Raw genomic sequence first — 25485 nt, 5'->3', positions numbered from 1 at the left:
GCAATGTGAGGTGAAGATATGATGGCATGGCTAAAGCATCTGCTACGGAGTCAGGACTTCCAGCTGCTACGTCAAGCTTTCCCACTGACCTTGGGTAAGGTACTGACTTCCCTCTGACTTGCAAAATCAGGATATTTGGAGAATTAAATAATCTTCAACAAACTACTTTAACATCAGTAGAGAGAAGGCTCTGGGGAAGTGTGAGTCATTATTAGTTATAATCTAAATTTTTTATAATTTCCATTATATTTATATATTATTGGTATTATGAGGATAGATATATCATTATAGTATTTATATCTGTACTGTAATTTATATTATTATAATCAAATTTATCACACTTTTGTTACAATTTAACAAAAGATTGATTTATATAATCCTCATAGGTGTAAGATTCTTGCTAGAAATGCTCATGTTTCTGGATAAAGCAGCAAGTATATTGAAATTTGACTGAATATAACACTACTGAACAAGACATGAGGAGAAAAGGACTGTTGTAGTGCCAAAGATGTATTGTGGCTGATTGATTGCTTAATAATGTTCACTTCTTGTTCTCATAATCAAGACACTCCTCAAAATCTGGTATTTGCATTTTCTGGGAATTTGCATTTTCACAGGACTGCTCTGGCTTGCTCTGTAAATTCAGATCTGCATTGCAAAGATCTGCAAAAGAATGCAGGCATATGGCACAAAAATTACATGACATTTAGACACTGAAGGAAAAACTTTTAACCTGCAACAACCTCATTCTGCTGCCACATCACACTGGAGGCACTAAGGCATCAATGGATGCCAAAGTGTAGGTTTTTACATAGAAGTTTCCTAGGTTTCTTCTATCTACCCTGCTGGAAGGGCTTTATCTGGCAAGCATTTGCATAGCACATTTAGCAGATCAGCTCCTACACAAACTGATAGTTGATTCAAAGTGGGGATGAAGCAGGTGTCACTGCTGTTTTACCTACAATCCTTTGGTGGAGGGCACAGAACCAGAACGGGGTGGCCTGGGCTGATCCCCACAGGATTCACATCCGCGTCTCCTGCTTCTGAGCAAGGCACAGTTTGCACAAGGCCAGACGGTAAATTTGTCTGGGATTTGGAAGGCATGGGGGAGTGCTCCATTTTTATTGCCTCTTGCTGAGCTTTCCCATTGTGTAGAGCATAATAATAAATAATAATGAGAATATGAATAAGGCTGGAGAGAGGACAAGGCAAGAGCATGCATAATGATTAGGGCCCTGATGTGAGGGTGGAGTGCTGCAAGTAGGTCCCTTCCAGCCGAAACCATTCTATGATTCTAAGGCTTCACAAGCAGAGAGGGAACCTGAATTTGGACCTCCCAAAGCCCATGGGAACTGCTAACCACAGGGCTGTTACAGAAACCACTGATACCCTTCCTGAAGAAAAGGATGGCTCCCTGGTGTATTTTTGAAGCACAGCACTCTGCCCCTTCCTTCTTCCAGGGTTCTGCGCTGTAAATCTCATAATTGGTAACACTAAACCAATCCCAAATATTGACAGTATTTTTTCCTCTTTTACCATTTTTCTCCACGTTACAGGGAGATCTTGCATGGCTTCTGCCGTGGAACAATTCTCCCAGTGCTTTACATACACCATGTTTGACTTCTTATTTAGGATTGCGGACATAGTTAGGCAACCATCCTCACGAAAGTTAGCCTCTGGATTGTGGAGTGTGAGTCCTGGGTGTCCTGCCCCTATTCTCCTCAAGAACTAAAAAGTAACAAAAAAGGACACAGAGTATCTGCTCCCAGCTGCTTCAGTCCAGCTTTCACTCCTACCTCTTTGCATTCCGAATAGTGTGGGAAAACAGACACTTCTCTCTTCTTTAGTCTAAGTATAGAAAGAGCTAGCCTTGTACTCAAGTTCAAGGGGTCTTTTAAGGCCGCAGAAAGCCTGGCAACAGAAGGTGTGATGCAAATTGAAGAGCAGCGGCAGAAATACCCCATGGTTTACCATGTGGGAATAAAGGGAACCAGCCTGTCTTTGAAAGACGGGGAGAGCTTTATCCTGTGCTTTTTCTGCCTACATCTCCAGCTATGACAGCGTGCTCATGCAGAAACCCATGCAGTTCTCTGTGCTCAGCACAGTGAGTAAGACATATTTCACAATTAGTGCCGAGCTGATGCAAGCAAAATGATGTTACACAGAAACTTAGAACTAACATCCAAATTCAGTATGGGAGTAGATAAAAGAGCGTCCTTAGAAAAGACATCTGAAACATATCCCTTTCCAGATGAGGGTAAAGATCTGTCCTTTAGAGAAAACAGTATGGAATTAACCACAAATAGAACTGTTAATTTGTATGCATTTCTGGAGGTGTCAGTATTGAAATTAATAAAACAGGCATTTTTTTGACAAAACTTTTCAAGGCTGATCTCTCTCTGCAGCCATGTTTTTGCATCATCTAACACACCCAGTCTCCATCCCATTCTCAAACATGGAAGTGTCATGTTTGGCCTTTCCATTTCAGATACATTGTGTCTAATGCATAGCCTGTGTGTAGAGCAATTACGTCAATAATGGGTCTTCCCCAGGCAATTGATTTTTAACCTTCTGAGTTCAAATCTAGCCTTCCTAGTGCTGACTGAGGCTTACTTCCAATACAGATAATGGCTGGATGATGAGTTTTGCTAAATTTATTTGTAGCTGTCTCTTCAGTGCCCAGCAGAGACCTTCTGATGGCTTACCTGGGAAGTTCAGTGGGGGTTGGGTGGGAAGCATATCTTTTTTTTTTTAAAAAAAAAACAAACATGAAGGAATATATGTAATATTTGAACAATATTTTGTGTGTTGATAAATACCAGCCAAATAACCTTTCGTACGAGCAGCTGGAAATAAGGGATATAATTATCCCCCTTTACAGAGGAGGGGGGAAGTTTGGCACTAGCAGGTTGGCAGTAACGATCACCAAGGGGCTGTGTAGAGTTAAACCCCTATACACGCTTACAGCGGACCATTTATCCAGTTTCCTTCTTCACAAATCCACAGCACCCGCAGCTCCCACTGACTTTGATATAGGTCCTTCAGTGTGGATTTAAGTGCTCAATTCAAGCTACTAGTTAGCTGAAAAGGCTGGCCAAAGCAAGCAATTGACACTGCTGAAATTAAAAGCTTGGGGCTGTTTGTTGGTCACTCCTGTAAGTTACGCTACAACTAGAGGAGAATTATGAATCATGGCTGTTTTAAGAAGAAATGCAGTATTTAATCGCCAAACCTTATCCAAACATACTTCTGCGCTAACGCAGCCATGCGGCAAATGCACCATAAAGAATGTATTGTTACTCTTCAGACAGGAAAGTTGCTGACAGAGGCAGGCGCTTACCAGAGCATCCAGAAAAGCACAGAGCTAGCTGTTACTGTTAGCCCCTTGCAGCATCTGGGAGACACCACATCGCTAGAATCAACCTGTAGGAAACAACGTGTGGTTTTTATTTCCAACGCGCACACGCACACGCAATTTCCAACACACGCGTGAGCGGGATCGACCGCGATTTTAAGCCAAGGCTTTGAAAAATCACACTGGCATCCACGTACCAAGGTGTCTCGGACACGGAGCGCCACAAAATGGAGCTGGTCCCTTCATGTAGCGTTGGCCTGGAGCCCGCAAGGCACAGGGCTCCCGCGCATCCATTCGGATGCGTTAACGCCCCCGGGGGCTGGGGGGCTGCCTCAGCAGAGACGCCCCCTCCTCCCCGGGCCCTCCCAAGGCGCGGGGTACGAGCGCTGCCTACCCGCCTCCTTTCCCGCCGAGGGACCAACCTGTCCCTCCTGGCCCGGGGCCGCCCCGTCAGCCGGGACGGCGGCGAGACACCACCACCTCTGACCGACCCCCCGACCCGGGCCGGTCCCCGCACCTTACAGGAGCACCCCCAGCCCGCAGGGAGCTGCCCCACTACCGGCAGTACGCGGGCGGTGGGTGGCGGGGCTGCCGGGCCGCCCCGCGATGCCGGCGGGACCCTGAGCGCCGCCCGCCCAGCCTCCCCCGCCCGCAGCACACGCACCTCACGCCTCACCTCGCCGTCCCCCGCCCCTCCCCCGCCCAGCGGCTGCCGCCGCCGCACGGACCTCACGGGCCTCACGTCCCCCTGCCGCCGCCGCGCGCGCCGTCCCGGCCCACTCCCCGCCCCGCCGTTGGCCGACGCCCCGCCCAGGCCCTCCTGCCATTGGCGGGGGCGCGGGCTGCACGGGCTCGGCACGCTCCTCGGTGGCGGTTCCGCCGCCGTACGGGGCGGGGCCCGCGGAGGAACCAATGGGAGCGCCGTGGAGGCGGGGCGTGAGGCCGGGCCTCGGCCGGGGGCGGCCAGGGCGGTAAACAAGCGCGCGGGCCCGGGCGGCGGGCGCGGAGCAGAGCGGTGTGGCGGCAACGGGGTGGCCAGGTGAGCTCTGCTGCCGCTGCCCCCCACCGTGGCTGGCGGCGGGGTGAAGCGGTGGCGGTTCGGCTGTGCCGGTCTGAGCATGCAGGCTGGGGTACGGGGGGCGGCCACAGCGGCGGAGAGGAGGGGGCTGCGGGGTACACGGTAGTGCGGTGCAGTGCGATGGAGCGGGACGGGACGGGAGGTGGGCGGTGGCGGTACTGTCGCAGGGAGGACGCCCGTGCCCGGCGCGGAGAGGGGCCGCGGCGGCCGGCCGGCCCCTCAGCCCGGGGGTCGCTCCGCCGGGGCGGTGTTCCCCGCCGGGGGCACGTGTGCGGGGTCCGGCGGGCAATGGCGGCGCCGTGCCAGCGGCTGCCCGAGCCCCGCGGGGCAGGATCCGGCCAGGAGTCAGCCGGTGCTGCGGCCTTCGCCGTGCCCTTGCCGGGGCAGGGACTGGGGGAGGCCGCGCCGCCCGGAACCGTCGCCGCGGGCGGTGAGCAGCGGGGCCGCGCCGACACGCCGCCGGGTCCGGCCTGGTGGGGCCGGGAGCCGGTCAGCGGGGCCTTCGGCTGCCCCGGCGACTGACCGAGTGGTCCAGGGCGCGCTCGGGCGCTTGTCACCGTGCCCGGTTGCTCAACGCGGGTCGTGTGCGATCCAGGCCTTGTGCAACGGCTGAGTCCGGCCGTGCCGCCGCCGCCTCCTGCAGCCTGTCAGCGCGGGTGGCAGCGGGCTCCCGGGGGCTGCCCCGGCCTGGCCCGGCCGTGTGCCTCCTCCTGTGCCGCAGGGTGGGCTCCACGCTCGGCAGTCCCGTCCTTCCCAGAGGAGAGGGTCCCTCTCTGCTCGGCCAAGCAGGTGTGCAGGATATTCTGTATATTCAACCTAAAATTGCTTAGGACGAAGGGTGGAATCTGCTTTCCCACTCTGCGGGGTGTACGTCTGCCATGGACGTTGCAGAAGAAAATGCAGAGTCTTTCCCTGCGCTGTGTGTGTGTGTGTGCTGCTTTCCAGGCTGCTCTGGTTTGGAATCTCCCTTCTCTGCTGCTGGGACTGTTCTGTGCCTCTGATTGAAAATGGACATAAAATAAATCTGTTGACTGTTTTGAGCTTGCTTCTGTCTGAAATGGGGGGAAAGAAACCATGAGACCTTCAGTGAGGCACCCAAGGAAATAATCTTACTTTCCATGAGCTAACAGGCTTGTAGAGTCTTAGTAACAAAGTGATCAGGAATTAATGGTGAAGAACTTGGTTTTAAACAGGCACTGAACAAACTACCTGTAAATAACTACAGATATAAAAGTTTGGCTTGTATAATGTTACTGTAGTTACTGACCACCCTGATTTATGCAGAACTGTATCTTGCGTAATAACGCTATTTCTGATACCCCAACACAGAATCAGAGAACGTTAGGGATTGGAAGGGACCTCGAAAGATCATCTAGTCCAATCCCCCTGCTGCAGCAGGATTACCTAGATCATGTCACACAGGAACGCGTCCAGGCGGGTTTTGAATGTCTCCAGAGAAGGAGACTCCACAACACACTCATCCCACCCAGCAGGAATGTAAGTGGGGAACTTCTCCTCTGCATTCCCCTCATGCAATGAAAATCTAAACTTTGTGGTCAGTGTTATAAAAAATAGAGAAGTTAGAAAGCCACTCTTAATAAAAATGAAGCAGACTTTTTTTTTTTTATTTGGCATTTAGGAAAAAAAAAAAAGCAAGAGGAAATAAAAGATTCTTCTTTCAATAACCTGAAGTATTGTTTCTCTGAAAAGATTTAACCTAACAACTTCTGAACTTTATTTCCTGAGTTGCTTGTCTTTAAATTAAATTGCTTCACTGAACAGGGGTGTATTCTTTGAGTATATGCAAAATAATTATTAGCACTGGGCTTAGCAGAAGGCTACTGGCCAAAGTCAATAGTAGCTCAGTAAGACTTGCTCCGAGTTAAAGGCTGAAAGCAGATCAGCATTTAAACAGAATATTGGTGGTCTTGCATTTCTCTGCCATATAAGAAGAACTTGTCTCTCTTTCATATATCATCAGAAGGAAAAGTTTAGCTGCAGTTCATGTGCTTCCCAGTCTGCTTGCTGTTAGGCCAGGAGACTTCTTTCTGTATTTTGTAAATGCTTTTTCTTTGCTGTTAGTTAGCAATGACCTTGGTAACCTTGAATAAGATTTGCTTAGAATAAACAGTTGTATGTTGTCCAGTCTTACTTAAGTGGGGGGGGAAATAGGTGACCTGCTACGCTTCAACAGTGTCTCCCTTTTAAAAATAAAGTGATGTGATAAGTAGAAGAAAAGGTCAGAAGATGTGGAGAATTCCCTTACATGTTTACTGTCTGAGTGTTGATCACCTTGTTTCGTTGCTGTCAAGGAGAATTCCTTGCTATGCAATGCAGCCCTGGTTATTTCATTTGAGATATTTAGAGCAGGTTAATAATAGCTCATATTGCATCCATGCAGCAAGAACAGAACTTTTTTTGGCTCTTAGTCCCCCAGTAGTCCTTTTACAGGCAAGTGGTGGTCTGTTGTTTCACGCCCTGTTTGTCAGGCTGTATTATTTTTCTAGAAACTGAGAGGGATGAGAGACAGCAGCTGAATTCCTGCTTTTTAATTTCCCTCATGTTAAACTGGTTGGTTGGTTACAGAGGGGTTTTTTGTAGGTAAAGATTGGTTTGTCTTCCCTGTGTGTGTGGGTTGTTAAACAAGGATGTTTTAACAAGGATGCTAGGGATGGCATATATCTTGTGGTCTTCTATCTTGTGTGTCAGTGTGCATGGTATAGTTTGCTTGGTCCAGCTGGCTTGCTAAAGGTGTCTCAGGACTTGGCTTGATGCATCAATAAGCATTAGTCTTATTCCTTAAATCTGTCTGTACTGATGGGTGAACTGTCCAGGTTAGGATGGAGGTAGTGAGTCTGAAGCAGTATTTCGGTATCCTGAGCTGTGTATTCTGGGGCCGAGCGTCTCTAGGAGAAGAGTAGCTTCTCGCTCCGCTTTTTTTTAATAAAAGTGCTTGAAGTGGTGTCTGGTCTGTGAGTGCATGCTTTCCTTCAGTACCTGAAAAAGAAAATAAGTTACTCGCATATGGAGCCAAAGTGTAAGCTAACAGTAAAACACAGTAGTTTGAGGGAGGGGCTTCAGTCAGTGTCTGCTTCCCCACTCAGCAGTGAAAGCTAATTTTATTGACATGTGCCTATCTTTAGTTTCAAAGATGCTCTCCATTTTCTAGATGCTTGCTTTGTTCACTCCTCCTCACGCACCACGCCCCCCTTACAGTAAATGGCAAAGTTAAACCAATCTAAGCTGGTGACAGAGACCAGGAAATAACAAGATGCACAAGTTTTGCCCTTTCTTTGCACAGTTGTGTTTCTGCGCCTTATTTTAGTGGCTTTTGTGTTTTGTCAGTCAGTAGATGTGTAGAGCTAAATGAAGCATCTTACATTCCCAGTTATTCAGTATCTGAAGTGTTCTATGCGCTTCTGACAGCGTAGAAAATAACACTGGTTGCTCTGAAAAACTTAGCTGTCAATCCACGGAGTTGGCTTCTAGAAACTTAACAGATTTATATGCCTGCTTAAACAAGTCTACGCACATATACAGAGTTAAAAAATAAATTGTTTTTTTTTTTTTTTCCTGGAAACTGCATAAGACTGTGTCTTTTTCTTAAAGACTATGTAGATTCTGTATGTAGAGGCATCACAGAAGATGATCTGCTTGTGGTCTAGGTGGCCCTAGAGCTGTTCTGTTTTGTGTAGATGATAGCTTCCACTTAGAACATTCTCTTACTGTGTTTGTTTTGCCTCTACAGTTTGTCCTGGTTTTGTGTGTAGATTAGATCTTTATGTAGCCCTTTCATTGCTATTTACATCTCCTTTTTCACCAGTTGCGCATTTTTGTTTTTTTCTGGATGTGCTGAGCAAGTGTACTGTCAAAGGGCTTGACGTATTCTGAAATGTCACAGCTCTTCTACTGTCTGAATTGTGCCATTTGGGAGATTTAATCCTTATCTTAGTTTGATATGGTCAATGTGCTCATCAAGTGAATAATCAGGACTAGGAAAGAGAAGGAAAGGAGAATGACTGGGCAGTGAGCTGCAAGTGGATTGAGTATTTTAGAGAACTTCTAAAGTTGGGAAGCCTAGCATTTTATATTGCATAGCAAAGCTTTGTGGAGCATGGTCGTTCAGAAGTCACTCTGGGAGGTTTGGGATTTTCAAAGGCACCTGTATAAGTTGCTTAAAAGTTTGGCTCTTCTAGTTTGGAAAAGCAATATGTTTATTCTATGTTACACAGAATATGATTTCATAAAATCTATACAGAGAGAGCATAAATAATTGTAGATTATAGATTCTATATCAGGTATGAGAGCTTGCAGATTAGGTTTAGTAGTAAGTTAGCAAAAATACAGAGCTCATTACTCTTATTTATCCTAGTGTCAAAAATACTTATGTGTGGTGAGTAGGAACTGACACAACTTGTCTGAGGACTGTGGCAGAGCTGTAATGCAGGAGCTGTAGGTTCTGATGGACCATGTTTCCCTTCAGCACAGAGATCAATTTATGTCTTCCTGAAGTGGTCTTTTTTTGCCTATGGTCCTCTTGCATCCTATTTTTCCTCTTCTTACAGGGAGTTTTTGGCTCAGCCAGAGAAAAGAAAGCTCTCATAGCGAGGATGCTGGTATGTAAGGGGGCTATGAATAGACTAGGATGTGTTGTAAGTTACTAAATTTGAACTTAACCCTAGCTTCCAGGGCAAGGTTGAAAGTCTGTATAGACTTGTATGCCTGCAGGATCGATAGTGGGAGGCTGTGGTGTTTGACCTGCTGTTCACGATGATAACAGAAGGGTTATGCTCACCATGTGAGCTGAGGATGTGTGTATGCCACCTGGAGAGGCGTGCATGGGGTACCTCTTACTGACTTTGTAATGTAGTGACTCCAGACATAGTGTGCATGGTTCTGTCCTGGTGTACAAAAAGGATATTAAGCAAAATATCTTTTTACACCTGAGGAAGACAGATGTACTGTGTGGTTACAGGGTGTGTCTAGTTTTCCAGAAGCCTGTAATCAGAAAGGTTCTGACCAGAAGCTGTTGCTGGTGTGGCATTCAATCATTTAGATATAACTGTTAATAATTTACCATTAAGATGGGCAGCATATTGGCTATAAATCCTTGTTTCTTTTTGCTCTGTAGGGGTGGATATTTAAAGGGCACTTAGGTATAGGCTGTGTGCTGTAAGGCTCAGTGTACTCTGGAGAGAGCTGTGATTCTGTTCCCAAGCCCATCACTGACATGCGATGTACCTTTGGGTAGATAGTTGTTCTCTTCCCTCTAAAGTAGAGAACTTTGCTATCAGTTCCCTTTCTTTAGTTTTTTGAGATGTATGAGTGAAGAGTGTTTAAATGCAAGAGGAGGAGCTGCTATTTTTCTCAAGAATTTTGTCTTAAGTAATGGTGTATTTGAGTAGAAAGGAATCTGCACTTGTTTGTGAGGCATAGCTTTTTATCGGTTTCCAATTCCTAAATTGGACTCAGTGTGCCTTCAGAAAGTTAACACTTCCAGTAAAAACAATTACAACATAACAGTGTATGCCAAAAGAAAAAATTAACTGCAAACTGATAACCTCCCTCGTTTACACTCTTCATTCCCGTTCAGAGCATGAGGCCAGTGGCGAGCTCTGTGGGTTACCTGTGCAGAGCTTAATGCTGCGGAGCTGGGCGTCAAGACAGGGACTGGCTCTGTGCATCAGACAGGGAGCTGAGCTTTAGTGGTCTCATCTGCCCTAACTGGTGGAGTGACTCTGTGAGAGCATAGAGCTGCTCTGTAAACAGGGAGGCAGATGTTTGTAATGTTTAGTTTGTGTTTGAAGCGCAATGTTTGGATTTGATCAGCGCAGATCTTTAGTGTAAGCTTTTTATAAATACCGCTGGTTAGAGTTGTTCCATATGGATGTGGGGGATTTGTCTTTTAAAGTGATGCTGCACGCTAACAGTGACAGAGGGATGGCTTGGGGCTAGTGAACTGTGCTTTCATGTAAGCTTGCTATAAAACCAAATAAAGGTGTAAATTCACAGAATCCCAGAACGGTTGGGGTTGCAAGGGACCTCTGGAGATCATCTAGTCCACCCTCTGCCAAAGCAGGTTCCCCTACAGCATGTTGCACAGGGTTGCATCCAGGTGGGTTTTGAATATCTCCTGAGAAGGAGACTCCACACCTCCCTGGGCAGCCTGTTCCAGTGCTTTGTCACCCTCAAAGTAAAGAAGCTTTTCCTCATATTGAGATGGAACTTCCCCTGTTTCAGTTTGTGCCTGTAGCTTGTAGTAGTTCTGTTTAAGTATATGCTTCAAACACGGCATCTGCCTGAATCTCATATTAATCTGTGTTTTGTGGTCATGCTCCATTTTGGTTTTAATATTCTATTGTCCTTGTTGCTTGATGAAAGATCCACGTGCACGGGAAGTAAATTTACTCACAGAATTTGTCAGAATTATTCATGGCTTTTGAGCCACATAGAAGATGCAGTGCAATGGCTTGTTCTAAGCATTGCCCAATGCATAAACAGAAGAAAACTCTTGGGTTTTCCTTGTACTCCTTTGTTCTTCTTTCCTTTCTTCTTGGTAACATAGATAATACAAAGATAGGATGTTGGGTATAAATACAACTCTGGATTGGGCCAACAGCCTGGATCTTTGTTGCCCAAATAGTGCATTCTGAAGGCCTGCAAATGAGGTTAAATGGAACATGCTTTATCCCCGACTGCAAATCCTTGTTTCTCAGGAGAAGGCACAGAATTCATTCTCAGAGGGGAAAAGCGAGTGAGCAGTAGCCTTAAAATCACAGTGGTTGAGTCGGATCTACCTCAGTGTAATGGGAAACGGCGTGCGCCGGGGACAGAATTTATTAGTGTATTGTGTCAGGGCGTATCAGCAGAGGAAGCGGCCTGTGCTGGGGGAACGCGCTCTCCCACTAGGACCTTAATTGTGAGTGAATTATTTCTAGATCCGTGGCCAGGGGAGAAAGAGACTCTGTAAATTCCAAGCACGTGGGAATTTGCATGTCCCCAGACATTGTCCAGAAAGAAGAAAATGGAGCCGTCAGTCCAGAGCATTCACTTTGCATTAATGTATCTGTGCCTAAAATAAAGCAGACTGTGCTTACTTTTAAAGTGTCCAAGCATTCTTTTCACTCTTACGTTGTGTGTCGAGCTGTTTATGGGGAAAATTGTTTGTACCGGGTTTTGAACTAGCTGTCATTTGCCAAAAATGACCGCTGAGCCTTCTGGATTTTGGTGGAAAGCTGCGTTTGTCTGCCAAGCAGCCCACTTTTATCAGTGCGTGTACTGCTATTATAATGATTAGAGAGTAAACAAGTTCCGCCTTCAGAGGGGTTTGTTTTAAATGGCATTGGCAAACTGCTTTGTGCAAGGGTAGTTTTAAAGCAGCTTTCAGAGACTTGATATTAACTTTAAGGAGGCTTGAGTCAAAGCCATGGGGCAGGACTCAAATACAAGAGCCATTAGTTCTGTTGCAGGTCAGATCTTTAAAGACATTTCTGTTGGAGCTGCAGGATGTGGGGAGGGGGAGGAAGGAAGGATAAGCAAGGTAGATCTTCAGTTCGATTTAAAGGATGGTGGCAACTTTCTCCTTTTAAAATGCAGTTTGTTCTGTGCCCTGCATGGTTAAAATTTGGGTCAGCTGCAACCCAAGGAATCCAGCTGATGAAAATATGTCTAGGCAGGGGCCTGGAAATCTGTTATCAAAGGAACTGGTGGGGAGGTGTGTGATGGAACTGAAAAAGGCCATGAGTGAAAGAATAGCATAGAAAGGTTGGTATGGCAACACGCGTAAAAAGAAATGGAAAAATCTGTAAAAGATCAGTTACAGAACTGCTTAATGAATACTACTTATTTTGAAGTTAGTCTACTGCTGGTTTCTGGCCACGGAACAAATGTGCTGAGTGCGTGGTCACCTGTATGTTGTTTGTGGTGTTTATTGTTTTTATTTCATACTGTTGCCACACTCACTTTGATGGTGTGGGTGGCTGTAACACTGACTCCAGGGTTATAGTCCTTGTTTAGATACAGCTAAGATAAGAGTGATTGTGATAATGGATCATAGGAAGTGGGGGGAGGCATAGAGACTGTTTGTTTCCTTTGGAAGCGTGATGTTTAATTATCTGCCTTACTACCTGTCCAGCCTAATATTTTTTCATTTTTGTCTCATTTATTTAAAAGAAAAGTTGGAGATAAAGAAGGCAGCTAAAACTTCTGCAGGCTTGAGAGGGGGAATATGGGCTACTGTAAAACTGCTGGGGTTTTATTGGCTGGTGGTTTGTTGTTGGGTTTTTTTTGTGTGGGTTTTTCTTTTTGTGTGTAGTGGATTTTTGTGTGTTTTTTTTTTTTTTTCCTAAATTATTCAACAGTAGGTGAGCTGCTTTCTTGGGTGGATGGCAAACTGTTGATGGTAGAAGAAATTCCCATACATTAAAAAAGGCTGTGTTGTCATGCACAGAATACTTTCAGAAATATTTCTGATATATTTCTGTACGATTAGAAGTTTCCTTGTGTTTAACTTGGTCTATCCTATATGTGTGTGTGTGTACACATGTGTATGTGTATAAGTGAGTAAGGTTTTTGTCTGTACAAGCATCTGGAAAAAAGCACATGGAGCCAGAAGCTGGTCTGTGTGTCTGTGGGAGCACATGTTAGCATGTGGAAAAGAATGGGAATGAATGGAGGGATGTGTTTTGAAAACAGTACAAATACAAGAATTTATCTGTTGCCTGTTGTGAGGCTTCGTGTTTCTGCTATTGGCCTCTGATACGCTGAAGTCTCACTATACTTGGCTAAACCTTCAGTCCAGTAGTCTGGTGTGTTGAAGAAGAGAGGAAACGCGCTGCAGTTAGTCACTGGAGGACAGTGGCTTGTGAGGCAGGTGGTCGTTGCACATAGGAGCATCCTAGGCATTGATTTAGTTTTGTCGTTACAAGAGGGTTCAAAATCTGGTGCAATGTCAGGAGATGGTTTACCTACCGGTGTGACATCTAACCTATATGAGCCCCTCTGCCTGCTGTATGGACCTTGTCATGCTAGAAGGTGTGGGTGTTTTTCAGAGATTCATTCAGCTGCGAGAAGTTTACTAAGCAAAAACTGTGACCCTGTTTATTCTTGGAAAATAGCTCGTGACTGACACTTGTCAACCCTCTTCAATCCAGGTCAGTAGGTACTCCGGCACCTTGTGTAGACATGACCGACTTGTCCATGGTCCATGCTGGCAGTGCCCTACTTTGCTAGCCCTAGATAATGAGTCCTCAGGAGACAAAGTCAAGTATGATGTAGACTTTGTACACTCGGGCCAGTTCTGTTTGAAACCACTCCCTAAATCTGTTTTCGACAGAGCTTGCTTACACTGTTTACTTATTGATTTAGTAGTGGTATGAATAGAACTTGCTGTAGGGAAAAAAAAATCCCTTGCCTGCTGCCTGCACTGGGTATTAACACAAGTGTGTTGTTGAGGATACGTACCAGTTGTCTTGGAAGTGTCTACCTCCTCTGTCTTTTGGCTTTTGTGTCTCTTGTCCTTGCTTGTGCTTATTGCTTTTTCATTGAACAAAAAAGGTGATTTTCCTAATTCTTGGTTATTTTTTGTGTGTAGTCTTTTCCCTTCTTGATTATCTAGCATGTATTTTCTTTCATGCTCTCCCCTTCTGGTTGTGATAATCTCTTTTGTCTCTGCTTTCTGTGTCCTTCCTAGGATAATTAACCAAAGTGTCCTGCTAAATGTAGGGTCTACAAAACTAGATAACCTGGGTTTTTTTTCCTCTTGCAGAAAATGCCTCCATTATCAGTTCAGTTCTCATTGCACTTATTAGCTCTCACCTTCATATTGCTTGATGATGGGTACAGACATTATCTGAATGCTTTCTTGCTCCTGATGCCTATTGCCAAAGGATTAATCACTGCAGTGTAGTTATTTTTGTTTCCTCTGCTTTTCCTGACTGTGCTTTGTTAAAGGTGAGGACTTAGTGTACAAAAGATGAGGAACTGGAAGGAGATGGCTTACAAATGCAATTCTGTTAAAAAGCAGTATGGTCTTGCTTCTGAAATATGTTCCTCTTTCTCAGCCTGCCTTTGTTGGTGATTCTCCTTGGGTTTGACCTCTGAAGTCCTTATTGAGCCATGCTTTGCCTTTGTGCTTGTACTGTGTTTTCCATTGGGTCTGTGAGCTACCTGCAGAGAATCTGAAAGATCATTGAAAACAGCAAGTCAGTTGACTGTGGGCTTGTATTTCCTACACAGGGGCCTGTGTTGCAGCAAGGTGTGAGGATAAATGGCCTGTTTAATAGCCTGGCCTTTGGCAGCGCTGCACAGGAGTGTGTTGCTGATGCTTCTGAGCTAAAGAACCACTTGCATGGTACTTAGGTGGTTGTTACTGCTGTGCAGAGGAAAGTGGGGGTGATAGCGTGGAAGTCAGAAGGATATTGGTAGCAATGTGCCCAGTGCTGTCTTTTATAGCCAAAAGTGTAAAGGGCAGTTGGTCCTCTTCGTTGATATATTTAGCAATGGAGGGTTGAGCGCGAGTTGTGCAATATATGTTTTCCATTTGTGGTTGCATTAGGTTCCCTAAAATTTGGTGGAAGCTTTATTTTTTTGAAAATGCACATTTAGTGTATCATAACTATCACTTCAAGATAAGTCCTGCAGCTATTCTGGGGTGAGAGGAGGATATGGTTTTAGTATCGTTGGTTAGAAAGAATCCGTGTTAAAAGTGGATGTTTGTGTGTGTTGCCCGAGCACACGCTGATCTATACTGCATTACCTTCTGTTGCATTTCTTGGGAGGGAGGGAATGAACTTCTTGCGTTCAAGCTTTCCTGTGCTTCTAGTACTTGCGACTACAAAAGCACTTATTTCTTAGTAGTGGCAACCTTTGAACAGTCTCATTTCAGCTGGGACAGTACTGTGTTGTTGGCTGGTTTCTTTGCCTGGCTTTGCATTGCCACGACTGCCTGCAAAAGCTTTGAGTGAGATTCACATGGAGATTTCCAGTGTGAAGATGTTGCAGGGGGGGAAAAAAAAACCACCTCCTGTCGACAGAGTGCATTTTCTTACCTGACAGGCAGCTTTCAAGTTCAGAAGTGCATTATACACTGTTAAAACCAACCCTAGTAATCAAACACTGGAGAGATTCAGAAGCAACACTTCTTACAAGTCTGCAGCATATGGATAGGTCTTGTAAAGATAACTACAGAATAATGACCTGGGTAGGCTTGGTTTTTATTTTTACAGCTAACCCATTAAGCTCAGTTTCATTGCTAACACTTGACTGTCCTTCTAACAACTGTGCTTAAATCATGTAACATATAATACTCCCTGGCTACAGTGGTTGTTCCTGATTTTGATCACTGATTAACAGTTGTTGAACAAATATTCCAGTAACTGGGGTTTACCTGCATTTGCATAATAACGCACTTCTGAAATTCAGCTGTAGTAATCCATGTGTCTCCTGTGTGACTGCAACAAAACTGTGTACTTACCCAGAAATTTAGCTATAGCAGTCCATACTTCTGCATGACTGACAGAGCAGACGTGTTTGTGAGACAGGCTTTGTGGCTTTGTGTTTCCCGAGAAGGTAACTGGATCCAGTTGCTTGTGATCTGCAGCAGGGCGTAATGCCATGTGTGCTGTTGACTCAGGATCACTTGTAGCACTTCAGTGTATTAACGTTTATAGTTGTAGTGCATATTGTGGATGTTGACAGGTTATCTTCTAAAAACAAATTGGTACCTGTGTACCTACCTAGGAAATAAATTAAATATGTGGCCTTAGACTAGTGCTTGGTACCTATCTCAGCCAGAACGTTGTTTTTTTTTTTTTTCTCCAAATCATTATGGAGAATGCTGTATGGGTAAGATGGAACCTCAGTCAGCATCTTGTGCCAACTGCATGCCTTTATCTTCTGTGTCAGTAAAGGTGGGAGGACGTGCAACTGAGCCAGCCCTGGAACTGTGCCCCTGACTGTGCTTTAAAGATGTGGGAGATGAGTGAAATAAGCAGGTGAAAATCTCCGTTGCAAAATGGTTTTGGCACCCCAGCCACTCCTGATTGTCTTTTACATGAACCACAGTGATGCAGGAGAGCTGGTGTCCCGAGCCTGAGCTTGGTTCTAGGCTGAGACAAAGGAGTCAGTGGAACTTTTTCTCAGACACACTCTGTCTTGCATCCTACAGTGCCCAGTTTGTATCTGAAGACACTGAAATTGCACAGACTGTTATGAATCTGAGTTGGAGTGCTTCTTGAACAGGAAGGGGGACTGAGTCAAAACCTTACTACTGTAGTGCAGTACTTTGCAAAAAATGCTGTGGTAGGTAGGTGTTCTGAGTGTACTTAAGGTTCCAATTAAAAGTAGCAGTGAGCTACAAGTTGGGGACTGAGCAGACTACCCTTGGAGGACAAACAAAGCTTACTCACTGGTGTGGGGGTGAAGAAATTTGGCTATGTAAAATGAGCAGGCATAGCTCCAGGGCAGGAATGGGATGTGACAGTTGGCAGTGCACTTCATCCGTGTTATCAGGCACTGAGAACATGTTCCAGGGCCTGATAATAACTAAAGGTCAAATGCTAATGCTTTTAATCCTCTTTAAACATCTGGAAGGAGTCAAGACCATCTTGGCAGTATTACTGACATTTACCTGTCTTTGCTTCCCCTGGTCAATGGTAACTTGAATATTTGTGTGGAGTCCTGTAACATCATCCTAACTCATGAACAGTCGTAAGGAGAGTTCTTGCTTTGCCTGGTAAGGTCAGCTAACTAGCTGTCATTCAAGCTGGCCTGTGTGCTATCTGAGCTGCAAACAAGTTCCCATGGTGGCTGGATGCCAAAGCGGAAAGAGATTGTCTGGGATATGCCCCTGGCTCTTAAGTGACTTGAAACTGGTTACAAACTTGTTCCTTGACCTCTTGTCCCATCCTCCCCCCTCCCCTTTTTTTTCTTTTTCATCTTTCAGCTCAGAAAGACATCAGTCATGGCAGGTGATGCCATCATGGTCATGAGAGGCTTGACAAAGCTTAGTAAAGCAGTCCTAGAAACCCAAGCAGGACAGCTTCGGCAGGTGCTCCTTGGGGGCGATGCAGTTACCATTGCAAGGACCATCCAGGCCACTGCTGAAGAACAGTTCAGTTCTGCCTTGGGGAAAGTACAGGTAAGCAAAGCTCTTTGTGCATAGTTTAGTCTGATGTTTTGCTTTTCCTCCAGGTACTTTTTGGTTTTGTTGTGAGAGCGGCTAGGAACTCGCATCATGAACTAGAACCTAGCTCTGAAACGTTGGATCGATAATGCAGATGTTGCAATGCTCTGGGAATTCTCCAGGATTTCTGTGGTGTGCAGTAGGTGCTTGGACAGGGATGGGAGGGGAATATTGCTGCAGAGTGTTTCTATTTCCATTACTGAGTGTTTAAGACATGCTGAAAATGAAAAATGCTCTGTTCACCTCATCTTGTCAAAGATCAAGTTCTTGCTAAGACTGGCCAGAGGCTTGGTTATTTAAAGTCTCATTTAAACTTCAGTCATTGATTATGTCTCCTTTGACTAAGTGAACGAGCTCTTTTAGAGTGAATTGGATTTATCTCAGTGCTGCTTCCTTTCTTGACAGAATTGGTGCACGTGGTATTTTTCAGAATGGCTCAGGGTCAGGTGTTTGCATGTTCATCACATACAGCCCAGGCTGGATTTTCAGAACTCATTTTTCAAATGAGGAACATGAGGAAAGCCAGACTCTTTTTTTTTTTTTTTTTCCCAGCAACTTTTGTTACCAGACATGGGGATGGATTTATAAGAGCTTCACATTTGCTGAGTTGCCATCTCTTGAAAATGTGAGACTTGTCTGAGGAAAAGAGCTTCTCTTAATCAAAAATGATCATCCTTTGTCTTCCTTTAGAAAGACAGCATAGCTCAGATCATCATTTTTGAAGCAGAAACTAATGAGTGAGGTTTTGATGGTTTTTGTGCAATGAGCTTAGACTGTCGTGGCAGTCTATAGCTTCAGTCCTAGAATCTGGGCCTGTGTTTCCTTCGTTCTATTTAAGCTTGCAATAGAAATACCCAAAGTGTGTTTGTTTATGGGGATAGTGCTTTGTCTTGCCTTTGTCCTCTTTTTGCATCCGAGAGAGATGATGTTCTCCTGTTTCTGTGCCTGTTTCTCTGCACAAGAGAGGCACCACAAGCACACCTGCAGAACACTTGCCCTGTGTTCTGTAAATGAGTTGCATGAGAAGCTGCTGCCAAAGCACAGCTCACTCTCAGTGAGAAATCTGTAGTCTGAAGCTACAATATTTTCTGTTTTGAAGAGAGGAAAGCTTTTATGTTAAGTGATTGTATTTCACTTCTCTTGAGCTGTGGCGGGGTTTTGGCTCTCTGACGTGGTTTTTAAAATGTAAGTGTGGCAGTAGAGAGGTCTTCTTGCTTGAAATCATCAGTCAGTATTGTGGCCATGGTCCATCTGTAAACAGATTTCTCCTCTCCCCCCACCGCTGTGATGGTGAGGTTCAGAATAGCATGAGACCTGCTGAATAACAGGAAAGACCATGTTCTGTTTTTTTTCTGTAAGGAAGGGAAATGTAATTAGTGTTTAGGAAAGAGCCTAAAATATGCTGCCTGCTTGCCTGACCACAGCAGGGTTTAAAATCCTGTTGACTGGCTGTAATAGTCATCAGTTCTTCCATGGTATTGCTGCTGCTGAACTAGAATATGTCAAGTAACAAGTACATAGGAGATAAATAAAAGTCAGCAGCAGAGCATTATTTATTTTTTTCTACATTGAAAAGTGGTGGGAAATAACCTGGACTTAGTGGGGCAGCTCTTGCAGGTCAGGACAGAACAGAAAAGAGTGTCAGGAGAAGCTTGCCTTGAGTGCTGCTGTGTCTGATGCTGATATTGTTGCTTCAAGCACAGAATTTTATTTATTTATTTTGGGATGACGACAAATGCTGTCATAGTTTAGTGGTTGAATAATGAAATGTGTTTTGCAGTTGGTAATGTCATGGCTGTGGAAGGCTGAGCTTACTTTGCCTATAAGTAGGTATCTGGTATTGCTTTGGGTAGCTTTGGGCTTGAAAGTGCTGGCATTGCATGATTAAGGACAGGATGGGAGGAGGGAGCGTGGCAGGGGTAAGAACTGAATATTGTGAGGTTTAGCTTTTTGTTATCCCTCCTAAGTGTATCTTACACGATATTGCAGCTTCCATCACCTGTTGTTTCTGAGCAGTGTATTGCTTCTGGTGAACTCCACAATTAGTGACCCTTCTTGGCAGCGTGTGTAGAACAAGGTGTCTCTAGTTATGGGTATCTGAGAAGCTGTTAACGAGTTTGTCCCATCAGCGGGGTTGAAAGACTGCCAGTGATCCCAGGAGTCCCCAGTGTCTCTTCCTTTTTCCCGTCTCTTACTGTGAATGTCTATAGTGCCAGAGTCTCTACAAATTACTTATTGTGGAGACATTACAGCCTAGCTGCATGCCCATCTCTGAGGACCACGGATGGGTAGGGAGCAGGTTTTAAGTTATTTTCTTAAAGTATTTCTTTTTTTGTTTGCAGGAACTAGGGAAACAGCAGGAGAACTTAACTGATCTCAGTGAGGACTTTGGGAAAGACTATGACTTCTCAGCCCGAGAGCCATCAGATGCTCCAATGGACTCTTCCACTGCCTCTGGCAAGCCTCACGAACACAGCGGTGAAGGCCCTGCTTACTCTCACACTACGAATGGACCTTTCAGAAGTGTTGGTGAGACTGGAGATACTGGCATGGGTCAGAAGCCTTTCCCTCCCAAAATGGATGCAAGGTTATTCGGAGGCTTTAGGGACCATGGAAATCCTTTTGCTGCTGCATTTGGACAAAATAGGGCTTTTCACCAAGACCATTCGTCTGTTAGTGGATTAACAGCTGAAGATATTGATAAAGCCAGACAGGCCAAAACAGGTTCAGAGCAGAAACCCTACAAACAGATGGTATGTTGTTTTTTTTTTTAATCAAGGATTCTCAGTACTATGGTTTCTATACTGGACTGTCCTTACTCACCTTCTCCTGTGTTTCTCTCATTTCTTCCTCTTCTGCTGTTCCTTTTTGTGGAGGCAAAAGAGGGAAGTGTCAGTGCTCACTAACTCTGATCTCTGTGATCTTTATTCTGTCAATAGCTTTTCAGGCTCTCCTTTCATACCTGCCCCCTCTATATCAGATATTTTGATGTGAGAGGATGTTTAAAAAGCATACATAGGTTTAGACTTCAGTTTTATATTAACAGGAGCTCTTCTTTCATTCACTGGATGATGAGGACTTGATGTATTTATTGATGCATGTTACAGTAATGAAGGGTCTGTATTTCATCCCAGTTTTTGGGGTGAAATGTTGAGCAGGTGGGGACAGCTGTAGGCTACAAAGGTTTGAAGACTGACCTGAAGAGTCTACCTTCTCCTTGAAGGGCCCTGTTCCCTTTAGCTAGTTGTTTTGCTATGGCTGTGAAGAATGAATTGGACGTAAGCTCCTCTCAGGGAAGGCTATGGCTTCCTATATTGTTTCTTGCAAGTCCTTCTAGAGGGGGAGGGAGTGTTGCCCTGAGCATTAGTAGATTGGAGAGTAGCATAGCTCACAATTGTTGCTTTAGTGCTTCATGCCCTTGTGTGAGACAGTGCAGAAAGCCCACAGCAGAATTCCCAGTGGAGGTACTTGCCATCTGCTCCGACCTTCTGCCTCCTTCCCCAAACCCAGAATCAGACGCTACTGTGGGTTCGTTCACTCGGGATATTGCTTTGATGAAACTCTATGCTTCTGCTGCTCCAGCTGTTGTGCGTGGGGGAATTATCTACAGTACGGTGAACCTGATAATCTTCCATGAGTTTTAATTCCATGTGTGGAAGGGAGTTGTGTTGGCATTGTGCTGCTTCACCAAGTTGAAAATGTAAGGGCTGCTGAGGTGAAAGTAAAAATGAGGTTTCTAAAATGAGGTTGTCTGCTCTTCTGTCTTTCTCACCCTCTTGTCTGCTCCTCTGCTTAGTGTATATTTCAGTTCATGGTGTGTCTGTTCTGCAGTGTGTTCACTTGAAAACCTCTCAACATATATACGGCTCGGTGTTCAAGAAAAGCTTTCTGTAGCACAGAGTTGTTGAAGTGCTTTCAAAGTTGCACTCTGAATTTGCAGGTATCTGACCATATGCCCAGTTCATTTGTGGATTTCTTTTTGTTTTATTTTCCTTTCCTCTCTTTCTGCTGCAGCTCAGTGAGCGGGCCCGGGAGAGGAAGGTTCCTGTCACAAGGATCGGACGGCTCGCCAACTTTGGAGGTCAGTTTGCACACCCACGTTTGTGAAGTCACTACGTTTGCATGTACTGATCAATGGCTGCCTATGACAGTGCTCCTGCTGAAGCATTCGTTGGTTCTATTTTCTAGTTAACCTTGCTAATAGGAAAGTGCTTTCCCACAAACAGCTGGTTAGCTCAGAGCTTGATTTGGGCTTTTTCATTGCAATTATGGATCTTGGCCTTTAGTCAGAATGAGGTTATGCTTTGAATCATGTCTTCTGTCACTCTTTCATCATATCTAACTGCTACTGTCATAGTATGGCAAAGAAAAAAGCTCCCCACCTGAACAGACCTTTCAGATGCATTCAACAAGCTACCTGTAAACAAGAACTACAGAGTTGGCACGGGCTTTCATTTGTCTTAAGGCAGCAGGCTGATACATTCCTGGAGCTTAGTTTTCGTATACCTGTTTTGAAAAGGAAAAAAAAAAAGTCACTCTTAAAAGAGTGTAGGGCAGCAGATGATTTGGGAATGCATAGTAGAACTGCACATCTTCATGGTAACACAAACTGCGCTGTTTTAGTGAGGGAGAGAGTGACGTGCAGGTTGTTCTTCAGTCTGTACAAATACCCTAGTCCTGCATATATGATTTCACTTTAGTGAGGAAACTCGCCTTCTAGTCCTTACAGTGTGCTGTTACTGTCAAGCATAGCCAGCTGGAGCAGCTATTATTTTAAATAATTTTTTCCCAAACTTATCATTGCCTCTTCTCTGAGCAGTGGTTAAATATACAACATATCCTTTTGTTATTGATTTTTGAGGGTGGGGAGATGATAGTAGTCAAGGTTTGATTTACTTAGCCATTGCTTATAAACCATTTTCTCCCAGGAAGGATATAAAGTCTGAGCCTGTAAGATCAAGCTAGCTAAAACCTATGTGAATTTTATTTGCAGTATGGGACTTACTATGTTAAAAAGCAGTGAAATATCTTCAGTAATATTAACAGATGATGCTTATCTAATGTCTTGTATCCAAAGCCATTAAAGGACTTACTATGTTCCTAAGGAAAGGGGAACTATCACAGCATTGCAGGTGGAAAAGATGATCACAGCTAGTCTGTCTTAGCTAATCATTAGATGAGTAGTCTCTGTTGTGTGTGGGTTTTTTTGTGACTGTAGTGTTTTGAGATGATAGTAGCTTATCTAGGTTGTGAACAGTCTGTCCCAAGTAGCATGTTAGGCCCTTGTGGCTCTTGTGATTCTCTTCCACAAAATTTGATAGAGAAGCTTATGTACAAAGTAGACATCCTTGTGTTATGGATCCCAGAAGAAAGAAAAATAGTCTGTCAAATGTAATTCAGATCAATAATGAGATAAAAAACCCAGTTATTAAAAACTCTGTGTGTCTCTTTGCTAGGAGGAGCTGGGGGCAGGGACTGATTCTATGCAGTGCAGGAATAAACAAGTGAGTTTTGTGATGACATAAGGTTTTAATGCTGGTCAGACCTCTTTAACCCTGTAGTTCATTGCAGTTACTCTGGCTTCTCAGCAGGCTTAGTATTCCTTAAAGGGAAGAAGGATTCACGATCTGCTTTTTGGAGTAACAAGGCATCACTTTAAAACTCACTTGACTTGTTTGTTTTTAAGCTCTAGAAGCATGCAGGTCTTCATTCTAATCTAGCCTTGATTTGTATGGAAAGTTTCACAGCACTTTTAGTTGTCATCTTCTGAATTTATCTGTGGTTGGTTGCTGACAGCTGGTGGATGTGAAATGGCAGATGACCAAATTTTCTGTGGACTTTGAGTTCCAGCGCCGTCGCTGTATGCTCCAGCTCTTGGCACCCAAGGCTGTTGTATGAGGAAAGGCTGACTCATGCTTCAAGGGGAAAATATAACTACCTACCTGTCTTCTCCTAACCTCAGGTTAAAAAACAAAACAAAAAACCTCACCAAACCAAAACCATGAAGGGAGAGTAAGAAAGAAAGAGACTGTTTATAAGCAGCATCCCCAGTCATATCTGTGTGTGTCATCTATTTTTTGGTCTTGCCCTTCTCCAGTTGTCTGGTTTATATGATTGAAATTGCTGGCAAGACAGAGCTCTTGCTTTCAGACTGCTTTTGGGGGGACGTTGTGTTGCAAAAATGGTGTTCAGATTCTCTGGTCTCTGCAATCTCTTGTTAGCATTCATTGCTTATCTTTCCCTCTGAATTTTTCCTCACAACAGCAAGGAGAAATAGTACTGTGAGTACACTGGCTAACAAACAACAAATGTGGCCTATAGGTAGGTTTTTTCCTGTTTAAGAAATCCCTTGGTAATATTTTGGTAGGCTGGGTAATGCTTGAAGAAGGTTTCTGAGGGTGTGGTGAGTCTGAAGTAATGTGGACAGCCCCAGATGGGATGGACTACCTGTGAGGAACACTTCTTAATGGTCAGATCTTGATCCAGACTGATATGAACTTTTAAACAGCCTCTGGAACTGCATGGAAAGAGGGACTGTGTTTATAGGGAGGAGCACCTCCTGCTTGCTATTTGCTCCAAGTTTAGAGTGTTTTTTCTGACCTGTACATGGCCTTGAGAGAGCCAGTGGAATTGTGAAACCCCATCAGCTAATTCTAGCGTGGCTTTTCCTGACTGGCTCTTATCTGATGAGAAATGTTCTTTTCAAATTGCATCTTTACGAAGCATTTTAAATGCTTAAACCAGGAAGCATTAGCTGATGGCAAGAGCTGTGGTGTACCATGCACTTTTACCTGTTTTTGATTCCTCTGAAGTTGTTAGTGAGCTTTGGCTTATGGTTGACTCTTTTCCTCTTAGATTGTGAGCAGAGGAAGGTAGTACTTGTGTGCCTCTCCCAGCTACTTACTATCTTCACTGTCAGTCTTTTCTGGGTCTTGTTCTCAGGAAAGAATTACTGATTAATAATACTTAATAATTACTTTACAAGAAGTAACATGTACAGTTCTTAAATACCTGCAAGCTGAAAAGTGAGGCTAATTAAGGGAGTCTCGTGAGGGCATAGGAGGCAGTTTCCAACTGAGATGAGAATTGATTTTTGCTTTCCTAAGATCCAACCCAACTTAATGTATTTTTTTTCCGAGAAGGCAAGATAAGCTTGAAGTAAACTAAGTGTTTCAAAGCTCAGTGGTAGGTGAGTTGGAAGTTCCCCGTGCCTGCACAGTGTGTGATCTCTCTTGCACATTTTCACTGAAAGTGAGAAACAAGGTGTAGGATGATTTAATGAGAATCTCAAATTACATTATTGGGTTTTGGGAGCACCTGCTGCTGCTGAGGGATGATGGTTAACAGTTGGAAGGAGCCCTTTTGCAGGGCATGTCACTGTTAACCTGTGGAACAGTAGTGACCCACCTCTGTCCTTGCTGCTTAGGACATTCAAATGATCAGAATTAAATAGGGGGTAGCAGGGGGCGGGGGGGGTGATTATTTCCTGCTCTACCAGCTGCCTCTTTGCTTTGCCTTGAAAATAATTAATGGCAGGAGGCTGCTCCATATCTGTGAGGGAGTGTAGCTTAGAGCAAGTAAGCTTTTTGTGCAGTTTCTTGGGTGCTTTAGGGTGCCATCTTCATTTGAAGACCCAAAGAAATCATTGTGGGAAACACAATGGTTGAGGTGGATTCTTCCCCTACTACCTCCTCACCTGTCAAAGTAGCATTTGACTCTGTCTCTTGTTGGTGGGATAAAATCCACTTTTTTCTTTATTTCCATATTAGAGCAACATCATTTTAGACTTGGAGAAAATGGAAAGATGTTGAGTAGGTCAAAAGCAGAGTTCATGTAACCTAACTATTCCTGGGGTTCAGATAGCTGAAT

At 44.5% G+C, this 25485-nt stretch overlaps 1 protein-coding gene across 2 annotated transcripts in view; it reads left to right on the top strand.

Moving 5' to 3' along the window:
- The window catches only part of COQ8A (coenzyme Q8A), a 53185-nt gene continuing 27700 nt past the window's right edge, over positions 1 to 25485 (top strand). The window contains exons 1-4 of one of the 2 annotated variants that reach the window (XM_068411813.1): positions 1 to 94; positions 17377 to 17571; positions 19959 to 20369; positions 21631 to 21697. In XM_068411813.1, coding sequence (XP_068267914.1) covers positions 17395 to 17571; positions 19959 to 20369; positions 21631 to 21697 — 655 coding nt within the window. In that variant the 5' untranslated portion in view covers positions 1 to 94; positions 17377 to 17394. Of the gene's footprint in view, positions 95 to 4289; positions 4395 to 17376; positions 17572 to 19958; positions 20370 to 21630; positions 21698 to 25485 lie in introns of those variants that run through there. The other variant, XM_068411804.1, reaches the window with a different exon arrangement.

This window comes from Nyctibius grandis, chromosome 1 (assembly GCF_013368605.1).
Source record: "Nyctibius grandis isolate bNycGra1 chromosome 1, bNycGra1.pri, whole genome shotgun sequence".
Taxonomy (NCBI): domain Eukaryota; kingdom Metazoa; phylum Chordata; class Aves; order Nyctibiiformes; family Nyctibiidae; genus Nyctibius; species Nyctibius grandis.
The sequence above is the reverse complement of the archived record's forward strand: the minus strand, read 5'-3'. Positions and strand labels throughout refer to the sequence as shown.